The 12,260-nt window shown below is 40.1% G+C and overlaps 1 protein-coding gene across 12 annotated transcripts in view; it reads left to right on the plus strand.

The window, feature by feature from the left end:
- The first annotated feature begins 4,388 nt into the window (after positions 1-4,388).
- The window catches only part of Mycbp2 (MYC binding protein 2), a 271,435-nt gene continuing 263,563 nt past the window's right edge, over positions 4,389-12,260 (plus strand). For all 12 annotated transcript variants that reach the window (XM_040281371.2, XM_040281372.2, XM_040281375.2 and 9 more), the window contains exon 1: positions 4,389-4,996. In XM_040281371.2, the coding sequence (XP_040137305.2) occupies positions 4,695-4,996 (302 nt within the window). In that variant the 5' untranslated portion in view covers positions 4,389-4,694. The remainder of the gene's footprint in view (positions 4,997-12,260) is intronic.

Here is a 12,260-nt window from a genome sequence, read left to right on the forward strand (position 1 = left end):
TTACTAATGAGAACATGTAATTTGAGAAAGGTTAAATGTCTTTATACAGAAACAGAAAAGAAAATTCATGCCTAGTAAAATCAATTTAAATCCATTTAAATATAATCTGATAAATGAATTTACCAACAACCTTATTAAATACATTCTAAAAACACTCTGATATGATAAAATTGCTGTTTTATATATGAATTCTAATGATCCTTTAGTGTTTGAAGGTATATAATTTAAATCATCTAATCTTCGTAGTAAACACCAATCTAGTAATTATTTATAAACTATATTGAAGCTTTCAAAGTTGAAGTTCTGTGATTCTTTAACTTCTTTCCTTGGGAGAGTTATACTTTCTATGACTTTCTCAGTTGTGAAAGCATGCTGTTCTTTAAATGCATTGTAAATAAGATTTTTTTAAAATGTTGTGTTTTATGTCTACATATATATTATGGAATTCACACATTTCCGGGCATGTATTCACTAAGAATATTTTCAAATGAAAATTCAGGGATGAAAATATTCATATATAACTCAGGCCCCTGGGAACTTAAATTTTTTATTTGTAGAAAAATTTGGACATGTAATTTGCATCTTTTAAAACTAACATGAATAAAAAAGAAAAATAATTAATTCTTCATTGCTACTGGACAAAATAGCTGAGGGATGCAAATTGTAATTTATATTTTAAAGAATTTCAATTTGGGTGTAGTGGAGGCTGAGACAGGAGAATTGCTTGAGCCAGAGAGTTCGGGCCAGGCTGAGTAAAAGAGACCCTCTTAAGAAACAAATAAATAATTATAAATAGGAGAATTTCAGTTGCCATGATCAATTCTCATATTCACTGTGGAGTATTCAATATATTATATAAAAATTACTTTATTTTAAAATTCAATATCATCCTATTCCACGACCCTTAAAAAAGTAAAGGTCACTGAAGAGTGAGCATTTCTTTACTTTTCAATCCTGAGCTCTAACCCTCAGCTACCACACTTGTTTTAAAATGCTCTCAGCTCCCTATTTTGTTTTTAAATGTTCCAGCATATTATTGTACAAACCAGGGAAACAAACTCAGACTTTTGAACACGGTTTTAGCAGTCTTTGTGTGTCTGACAATATACATGCTTCCTGTCTTTGTCAGAGTGTAGCATTCGTATATTAACCTTCTAAATAAAATTTATTAACACTGATGTGTAACTACACTTTATGGGCCCCTGACACGTTATTTATTACACCAGCTCTGCAGCTCTGGCTTCCTTTTTTTTTTTCTTTAGCATATAGAGTAGAATTATTGTGATAAAATTTCAAAAAATTGTGGTGCATATTGGCAATGTCAAATGGAAAAGAACGACAAAAATCTATGATCCTAAGAGTGAAGGATGCAAGAGTCCTTTGAGAAATGAGCCGATCAACCACAAAGACTGAAAAATTGCTACGCCCATAATGAAACGGGTAAAGGCAGGATTTGCCTTGGTTCCATGCTATTCTTTCAGAGCGACTGCGTCAGGCACTCTGGTCTAGCCCATGTTGACACCCAAGGCTGCAAGTGCGGCCCCCAGGGCTGCGCTCCAACAGCCAGGCTCCTAAAGCGAACCCATTGGCGCCCAGCCCCATCAGGATAAAGCTAAGATGGCAGCGCGGAAAGTGCAGGAGCTGTGCTCGGTGAGGCTGGAAAACTAAAACCAAAGCCCTCTGTATTCTTTTATTTTGCATAGTTCCTTGAATAACAGGACACCCCTCCCCCCAACACACACACACACACACACACACACACACACACACACACACACACTTGGCCTGAATAAGGCAATATAGTAGTAGAGCTTGCAGAAGTGGCGGGAGAGGACACAGGCATTACCATCTGCAGCGATGGCTTGGGCTTGCCCTGGGGTCCACCCTCCCTTTCACGTCCCCTTGACCATGGAATTAAGGGTCACTCCAAACACCATTTTCTGCCAGATACGCGCCCCATTCCCCGGAATCCGAGGGCAGCCTTCTGAGGTAGCCGCAGTAGCTGTGGCAGTTGCAGGAACCAAGGAGGACACAGCGCGGAGGAAGAAAGAGTAGGGCGAGGGTGGGGGCGGAGAAAAAAAAATCCCGCAGCATTGGCTATCAATTTAGAGTAGAGCGACCACTGCCGCTGCCGTGGAAGGAAACGCTGCCAACCGCAACAGAAACACCACCCTCGGATACCTAAGTGAGCATGTGTGGACTTTGCGCACGCCTAGTGGGGTTGCTCAATGTTATCGGATTTCTTAGGAAATTATCCAGTTACCAGGTTTTGCATGTACCCAGGAGGCTTAGGAAGGGGCTTGTTTGGGACTGAAAAGTAGTTATAAAGTCTGAAGTGAAATGAAAAGGTGGGAGGAATCCGGAGACCAGTGAAGCCATGCGGGGTCTTTTTCCACTAGAAACTCTACAGGGGTTACAGTTCTTTAGAAATTCTAAATGGGCAATGAATGCATATGCCACCACCTAAGCCTGCCCTGGAAATGCTTCTCTGGGTAGGCAATATTCATTCATTCATTCACTCAACCCATTTCGTGCTAGGAGCAGGGAATGGAAAGGTGAATAGACAGAGACCTCATTCCTACGTTTATGGAAAAGTCTAGTGTGTGTGGTTTAATGTATATTATAGTTTTCAAAAAGCCATGTGTCAAGGTGGACATCCAAGAAGTTTTAAATCCTCCCTTATGTAGTAGTTATTGTTTTTGACCATTATTCAAAGTAGAAAACTTGTCCAAAGATATAAAATAGTAAGTAGCACCGAGTCCAGGTCCAAATCCAAGGTTGTCTGATTTTAGAGACTTTTAGCTATCCTGATGACTTTTGCAATACTAATGCACCTTTGCAGAGCCTACTTGTCTGGACTTGAACTCCACCCTTAGAGTGTAGAGCCAGTGTCTTGGTTCTCCTCCAAGGTGGTGGTAGGGTGTGGGAACTTCCTGTTCTACAGTAGGGTGTGTAACTGTGCTGAAGCATCTGAATAGAAATTTAGCTTAACAAAGTATATATTGCATACTTATTATGTGTGAAGTTCCAGACGAGGGACTAAGGAAGACAAAAATAAACATAAGCTCTGAGGGTACTTAGAGCCGAGGAAACAAAAAGTGCAAAATTTGTTGAATTTAGATATTAAAATATTGATTCTCCATGTCTGCCTTTTGTTCCTGTATTTTCATTATCTCATTTCTAGATATCTTTTAAAAAAATTCTAAATGACATTACATGTATCATTTAAAACTCCAGATAACATTCACTGTTTTTAGCACCTTACTTTTCCAAAGTAAGAATTAATTTACTTCTCCACTCTTTTTTGTACTTTCAAAAACTAAGCAAGACTTCTTTTTTTCTTAGAGATAAAGCCATTTAAAGAAAAGGAACAGATAAGAACTAGTAAGCAGATGAAAGATACTGTGATGATTGCACTTGGAAATTATTTTGTCAGAATTGTAAATTAATCAGGCAAACTCTTGAAATTGAGAGTCAAAAAGAAAAAAACACTGGGCATTGGCACATGTTTTTAGAGCATTTATGTAGATGAGGTTAGTAGAATAACTTGGAACAGAGCACTCTGCAAATGATACATTTTTATGAATAACAAGGATAAGATCATTGGTAGCTCTGAGATTTACAGATGTTATACAGTCTTAGTTACAATTATAGTTTCAAGTCATATTCAAGAATCATCTTTAATAATGTAAGTACAGGCAGAGAAAGATGGTGACCACTGTCAAGAGATAAAAGTGCACCCTCCGGGTGAGTAAGGAATGAACAAAATAATATTTAGGAAAAACATTATTGCATTAAGGTTTATTTAACTCTGATATAAATGACGAGAACAAGAATTTGGGAATGACTATTGGGAATGTCAGTGTATTCATTATATCTTCACAGAAAAAAAGAATATATCTGATTACTACCTCTTTGTAAGTGATGCTGTTTCAAGAGACTTAAATCCTAATCATAAAAAATCCGAAATACAAAGGCGGACGGGATTCGGATGGTCGTTTCTATCTTGAATTCTGAATTAATCAGCACCATTCACAAGGAATCTTCCTGTTGGCAGCAACGACTCAGGGAAAAGGAAGCAGGAGAGCATAATCATCTGGTGATGGGCACGTTCCCTCTTCCAGGTTCTTGTTCTTCCTACTGGATGGAACAGTACCTGAAGGCAGGCGCCCTTATCTGACAGCCTTCCAAGCACCATCTCCTTTTAGTTGCTCATGCTGCTAGTAAAACACGGAGAAGTGGATTTTTTCTGTAGATTCCGCACCGCCAGACCGCCCTCACACCCCAAGCCCAGAGGCGGAGGGAGCAGTGGTAGAGGAGGGGCGGGATGGGAGGAGACGGACTCGAGTTACTGAGCATGTGCAAGGCCTGACGCATGCTCAGTGAAGCCGGCAGCTTCCCATTGCGGGTACCCCCGGTGGTGGCAGCGGTGGCGGCGGCAGCGGCGGCACCGCCTCCTCCTTACACACCCGGGGTGGCGGGGTTAGATGAGCGGCCCCAGTAGCGGCGAGGGCGGCGCGGGGGGGAGGAGGAGAAGGAGGAGAAGGAGGAGGAGGTCGCTGTCTTTGTAGTCTCCCTGCTGCGGGGAGCCAGAGGCCGCCGCCGGAGCCGTCGTCGTTGGCAAGGGGTGTAAGTGCGCGCGCGTGTCTGCCCGCCCGGCCCGCGGGGACGAGGCGGCGACGGCGGCGGCGAGGATGATGATGTGCGCAGCGACTGCCTCCCCCGCCGCCTCCTCCTCGGGGCCCGGCGGGGAGGGTTTCTTCCCAGCCGCCACAATCTCTTCCTCCCCGGCGCCGGGGGCGCTCTTCATGTCGGTTCCCGAGGGCTCCGTGGCTGCTGCGGGGCTGGGGCTGGGGCTGCCCACCTTGGACTCCCGGGGCCACTACCAGCTGCTGCTGTCAGGACGGGCCCTGGCCGACCGCTACCGGAGGATTTACACAGCTGCGCTCAGTGACAGGGACCTGGGGGGTAGCAGCGCTGGACACCCGGCCTCCAGGTGCGTTTCTTTACTTGTGCCACATGTCGCGTGTGCACCCGTGTGTGTGCATCCGTGTGTGTGCATCCGTGTGTGTATCCATGTATGTGTATACTGAGCTGTCTTTCAGTGGGCGCTTGATGCTGGTGGTAGAGCACTTATCGAGATAAGAGGGTGCGGTGGCTGTAGTGTCACCTCCGTGTGTGTGTGTGTGTGTGTGTGTGTGTGTGTGCGCGCGCGCGTGTATGTGTGTGTATGTCTGTCTATGTGGGGATTTATGGAGGGTGGGAGCGTAGTCTGTGATGCTAGAAAAGGTGATGGTGCTGGTCATTTGTGACACGTGTGTGTATTGTTGAGGAAGGAGGCGGCATAGGTAGAGGATAAAAAGGTAACACGAATAGAAATTGCGAGAGTGGTGAGGAAAGTGGCGTTTCCAGTGTCTCTGCGGCAATGTTATTTTGCACGCCCCCCCACCCCCAGATGACATTCTTTTCTCTCTTTGCTACCCTCTATGGAAGAAGTCTGCCTTTTTCTAAGGGAAGCAATGGTATAGGTTAAGGTTAGTGTCATTATTTGTAGAATGAGTTTTAGATAATCAGGCTAGACATTTCATTTTAAGAGATTTATGAATAAGAGTTGCAGATGGAGATTTATGTAGATATGTAGATGAGAAAGTGTCTAATAAAGATTTTCAGAGCTGTATTTAGATAACTGGGCCTTTTGGCCTTCTAGAAATGTGTTTGTAGCTACTCTTGTGTTCTCATATCCCATCGGCCATTTCTCTTCATTTTCTGTTCTATTTCCTCCGGTACTTATAGAGCAGAGGGGATTTTGTGGGAAAAAGGAAAGCTGAAAAACTTCAAAATATGACAACTCGTATAATGTACAACTGCTATCAGTTAGAAAATTTGATTAGCTCCTAGATCTTGTTCATTTAAAGCCTGCACCTTTAGCTTCCTCCGTGTAGATGCTCATTCACTTTCATTTTCTTTTTCTTTAAATGTGGGTACCTTTTTTTTGCCAAGGGCTCTCCCATTGTTTTCTTTCCCATGCCCTTACTTGCCACACACCCTGAAGGATGGTGTCTGACTTGTTTCAGCAGCTTTGACAGTGATAATTGGGAGTTGCCTTCATTTCTTCCCACAGCTTCTTGCAGTGCATTAGGAAAGCATAGTAGGGTTTTGTCAAATGAGTATACAGTATTACTGAATGTGCAGTTTATTAGGTAATAACCAGATCTCTTTTTTCTTCCATTCCTGAGTGGTTAGGCTGTAAATCAGGTATTTGTAGTTTATCAGTATGCATTGTGCTTTTTCCATTGAGACAGTTGTGAAGATGGAGCTTTGTTCACACCCTTCTTTTCTCATGTGTATGATTGTTTATGGAATTGAGCACATGAATAATTTTATTATATGGATATGTAAAGATGTGTAACTGCCCTTTGCTATCTAGACTGAAAGCTAGAATGGTGCAAGTCTGTTTCTTGCTAATGTTTTTGAAAATAACACAAAACCACAGAGAGAGTTTGCTCTGATAATTAGGTATAGTTTTGAGCTTCAAGTCTCTGAATTGTGACACTCAAAAATTATTATATCTCTCAAAGGTTTAAAATTATTTTATGTTTTTTTCCAAGACTTATACAATAATTTGTGACTGGTATATTCCTGTTTTGACTTTCAACTACTTTATTTGTAAAATAATGTGATTTCTGTGGATCTAGAAATTATTAACAGTTATTAGACAAAATTAATATTGGTTAATCATGTACATAAAATTTGTGAATGATCTTTAGTCTTTGGTTTATTTTGGTACAAAGTGATGAGAAATCACTTTGGTTTAGGTATTTCAAGAAATACTGAAGCCAGACTTATGATATTGATATTATCTACTAATGCTTGTTTATAACATTATTGTTTATGATAGTTTGCCTTATTTTTTTCTAAGTTTTAGCTTGCAGCTACTCTTTATTGAAGTTTGATTAAGGATTCGATCACATTTCTTATTAAAGGTGAATGGAAAAGAAGAGCTTAATGTGTGATATAATTATTTGTTTAAAGCTTTAGTTAGAGAATGGAATGAGAATAGATGGAGTTTTAGTGATCAAAAAGTTTGAAGGTGTGAGAGAAAGGAGATAAGGAAACTAAAAAAGAGATCAGAAAATTAAAAAGAGAATCAAGAGAGGATAACATCTGTGGCCCTAGGAAAATAGATGGAAAGTGTTTTTCAGAAGGGTTAAGTGCTGAAGAAAGTTAATCACACCTTCTAGGTCACTGAGAAGTTTTAGGAAAAGATTATAGTAGAGCGATGGGGTGAGGAGTGAATTGGAATAGCCTGGGGGAGATCAGGATTGAAGAAAGAATCAGGAAGTGTTGGAGGCTGGTAGGGTATTAAAATATGGGAGGGTAAGTGGAGAGGGAGAGATTAAAGAATTGAGGGGGGGATAATTGATAGAAACATATCAGTGGATTATCTCAGGAGCAAATTTAAGCTGATAGGCAGAAAGTTAGTTTGTTGAGAAGAATAGGGGCTGGTCTTTATTTAGACAGGGAAGAAATATACAGACTGGGAGTTTGTGGAGGATAATATTCATTCATTTTGGTAATCTGAATGTCTAGCACGTTTTTGTGACATTCATCTTGTAAATATAAAGGGCCTACTGTGTGCTTGGCACCATCGTAGGGGCAGAAGATGTAGCAGTGAGCTCAATAAATAAGGTCTCTACTGTCTTAGAACTTCCACTTTAGTGGGAGAAATAGACAACTGGTAATTTTAGTTAGTGAAAGGTAACTATGTAGGAAATGCAGCCAATTTCATGTGATAGAGCATTTGTAGTTGGGTTGTTTTAAGGGACATGATTGTGAAAGATCTTTGATAGCTGGTGTTTAAGTTGAAATATAGTCATGAGGAGGTAGATCTAGAGGAAGAGTGTTTAGGAAATTATAAAGGTTCTGAGATGGGAACAAGCATGTTGTGTACAAGGAACAAAAACATTGGGAGTGATTTCCAACCACAGTTGAATGAATTAATCAGTATAGATTGTATTTTAGTAGTATGGGGTTGAGAAACTGAATGATTAAAGCCTAATGGAATATCTGTGACCTTGATGACATACTAACAAACTTGGACTCTGATGCTGACTGGCTTTTAAATCCTGGTTCTATTATTTGCTAGTTATGAAACTTTGAGTACATTGTGTAACTTCCATGTAAAATGCAAATTCCTGTTTTGATTTGTTTGCTGAGAGTGAGGGCTTTGAGGACTTGAAGACAAGGATCTTGTCTTTTACTCTTGCTTTTGGTCTCAATGACAGCGTTGAATGTGGAAATAACTCATTCCGTGACTGAGTAAATATGTTTTTGAATGAATGAGACTTATCATAATTGGAACATTCTTTTGGGGAAAGGGTTGACAGGAAATGATTGTTTGATCAGTTCTGAGTGTAAATGGGATAGCCTTGCATTTCTGAAGCATCATAGCTCAATGGCTGGATGTTAGAGCTATGGAGGCTGACTGCCTTAGTTCAAATGCCAGTTTTACTTTTTTTAATGTGTTGAATTGGGCAAGTTAAGAGGTTTTCTTGGTCTGTTTCTTTACATGTAACATAGGGTTTTGCAAAGGACATTGTGCCCACACATGGTAAGTGCCTATAAAATATTAAAATTTCAATCATAAACTTTTACACTCAAAGGAGACATGGAATAACTTCTAATTGATTGTTTCAAGGTTAAAGTGTGACTGGAAGTCAAAGAAAAATAGACATTGAAGGTTTTTGGTAACTATATTTGACTATTTGGTGAAAAGAGCAGTAATGCCAGGAAGGAGCTGATAGACTATGGGATAAAGAGGAGTCAGGATATCTGGGTTTTGCAGTGGTAGAACAAAGTTAGTGGAAACAATAAAGGAGATTGTGACCAAAATGGGGAATTGCTTCTCTTGTGTAAGCTATTTAAACCAGCATAGTTCCTTCATCTTTTTTTTTTTTCTTGTTAGAAATGGTATTTGAGCCCATCCTACAGGCACAAGGGATTCTAGTTGAAAGAGGTTAAATAGTCAGTTAATCTAACAAATATTCAGGGATTATTACTTAGCCCTAATTGTTGGTCTTATAAAGATTTATACATTCCTGTTCCTAGATTTGAGTGTATTTTCTATCTAGAAGTGAAAGACACAGAAGCAGATACTTTTGTGAAAGTGTTAAATGAAGTAGCTAAGAAAGCATGACCTATAATGAAAAGGGTGGCACTAGGCCTGCTCAAATGTATGAGTAGAGACGAAAAACAGTTTGTGGGTAGGTAATGGTGAGATTTTTGTTAATGCTGTAGGTATCAAGAGGGAGAGGAGTGGGAATTCATTCTGAAAATGGAGGCTTTGGCTAAAAGTGCAGGAGTGCAGGACATCTTGAAGAGCAAGTTAAGAATTAGATTTTAGGGCTGTGGCTGTGGCTCAGCGGTAGCATGCTTGTCTGGCAAGTGTGAGACACTGGGTTCAATTCTCAGCAACACATATAAATAAATAAAACAAGGTCTGTAAACAACTAAAAAAAAAAGAATTAGATGACTTTTTTTTTAAAATTTTTTTTTGGTAGTGGGAGCACTCATGGCTGAGCCGCATCCCCAGACCTATTTTATATTTTATTTGGAGACACGGTCTCACTGAGTTGCTTAGGAGCACCTCACTTTTGCTGAGGCTGGCTTTGAACTTGAGATCCTCAGCCTTAGCCTTCTGAGCCACTGGTATTATAGGCATGTGCCACTAAGCCTGGCTAACCCTGATGGTTTAGAGCTAGGAAAATTGGAGTGTATTTTATTTTATTTTTTTAGTTTTAGGTGGACACAGTATCTTTATTTTATTTTTATGTGGTGCTGAGAATCGAACCCAGTGCCTCAAACATGCTAGGCGAGCGTGCTACCACTTGAGCCACATCCCCAGCCCTTTATTTTATTTTTTTTAATTTGTTCTTTTTAGTTATACATGACAGAAGAATGTATTTTGACATCATACTGACATGGTGTATAACTCACCATTCTTGTGGTTGTAAATGATGTGGAGTATAGTAGTGTATTAAGAAGTGATGTAGGATGTATTTATGAATAGGTAGTAATTTTCTTGATATAGTTATTACATCTGTGGAGTCCTATACAATGTATAATTCAATGTTAATTCAAAGACTGCTCTGTTGGCATATGGAAGGTAGAAATGTGAAATGAATTAGTTTCTCAGTTCAAAAAAGAGAACAATCTTGTTTGGGATCTTAAAAAGAAAATAAAAATGTTAATTTAAAAATACTTTCACATTTTACAGTATTTGTTTAAAAATCAACAGAATAAGCCCAGTGTGGTGGCACACGCCTATAATCCCAGCGACTTTGGAGGCTGAGACAGGAGGATCACAAGTCCAAAGCTAGTCTCAGTAATTTAGTGAGGCCCTAAGCAACTTAGTGAGACCCTGCCTCAAAATTAAAAATAAAAAGTACTGGGATGTGGCTCAGTGCTTAAGGGCCCTTGGATTTAATTCCTGACACTAAAAAACAACAGAATGGTCTCATGTTTTTCTCAAAAACAGACTAAATTTGCAGGATTTTGGGGGAGGGGTTAGTAAGGTTAATTGAGGTTTAATTTATGTATACTAAAGTATACACTCTCTTTAAATATTCATTTGAAGAATCTTGGAACCATCATCATAGTCAAGTATAGAACATCTCCGTCACTTCAGAATGTTTCTTTAGTCCTTCCTTCTAACCCCTGGCTATCATGACCACTTTTTGTCACTAATATTTAACCTTTTCTGTAATGTCATGTAAATTTAGCTCCTTAAGGGCAGGGCCCCAGCTACTGTTCATCTCTTAAGGTTTCATTAGATTTTATTTAGACATTTTTAGCAAGGATATTTTGTATAGAATGTTGAATACTGTGTGTTGCTTCCATCAGAGGTTGTCAGTTTATTTCACTATAAAATGGTGCTGAGTCTGATTACTTGGGTAACATGGTACCCACTAGACCTTACTTTTTCCATTTGTAAGGAGCACATAATCATGCGCTAATGACTTCAGCACACTGAATATCTTTCACCTAATGGTTTTAGCATCCTTTAATAATCCTTGCCTGAGTCAGTAATTTTATTAGGGATTTAAAAATGATAATTTTTCCCTGTAATTTTATTATTCCTTCTATGTTTGTTAGCTAGAGCTCTTTTGTAAAGAAAAATTTACTCTTATCAACTGTAGTTTCTCCTAAGAAAGCAGAACAAATGCTTAACTGCCTTCCCTCACTAACCCAATTGCTGTCATAGTCCAGTGGTGGTGTGGCAGGTGCTACTAGGCCCCAGATCTCTCTCCATACCCAGTTTAGCACATTTTCCTCTAGCTTTATGGGAGTATTAGTAGCTAAAGCTAATTATAGCTGAGTTTTTTCCCCAGGCATTGCCTTGAGCTAACAGAGCTTCCTCTCCCAAAGGCAAGCCTTCCCTTCTTGTGAAGCCAGTGTCTTTTCTGTGTAGGTGTATAAATGCCTGGCTCTTTTGCCCTAAGGCAAGGTAACTTTGAAAGCCCATCCCTTCACCTTAGTTCCCCTTGGGACTTGTCAAGCTCTTCCGGTGACTACATCATAGGTCAGTTCATTTGACTGCTCAGTCCTACTCCATTCATTGCCTCACAGCTGTAGATTCTGAGAGCACTCCACAATATATTTCTGAGTGTGCACATCTTCATTTTAGTCTTTCCTGAGGGACTGTACCCAGGTGGTACCAGGAATATTCTGAGGAAGTAGATTTCAAAATGACACTTTGCAGTAGACCTGTCATTCCAGCAGTTGGGAAGGCTGAGGCAGAAGGATTGCAAGTTCGTGGCTAGCCTGGGCAATTTAGCAAGACCTTGTCTTGAAGGAAGAAAATAAAAAGGGCTAGGATGTAACTCAAAAGTATCTCTGGGTTCAATCCCTAGTCCTACCAGAGAGAGAGAGAGAGAGAGAGAGAGAGAGAGAGAGAGAGAGAGAGAGAGAGAGACACAGACAGACAGACAGACACACACAGACTGACTTTGGAGCTAGATTTATGTACTGACTGGCAATGAGAACCCCATTCTGAAGTATCAGTGGAGACCTGATGCTGTTAATCCTTGGCAAGTACTGTGGCTGTTCCACTGTTAGAATTTTCACTGGCATGAATTGGAATGCAGTTTCTGTGGAAGTGGAACACTATCTTGGGCTTTTGAGAGAGTCAGGGAAGTTATTTATTATTAGGACAATGTAATGAGAGGGGTATTGGTGAGCAACATTGATGGGTTGGAGAA

Source organism: Ictidomys tridecemlineatus, chromosome 6 (assembly GCF_052094955.1).
Source record: "Ictidomys tridecemlineatus isolate mIctTri1 chromosome 6, mIctTri1.hap1, whole genome shotgun sequence".
NCBI lineage: Eukaryota > Metazoa > Chordata > Mammalia > Rodentia > Sciuridae > Ictidomys > Ictidomys tridecemlineatus.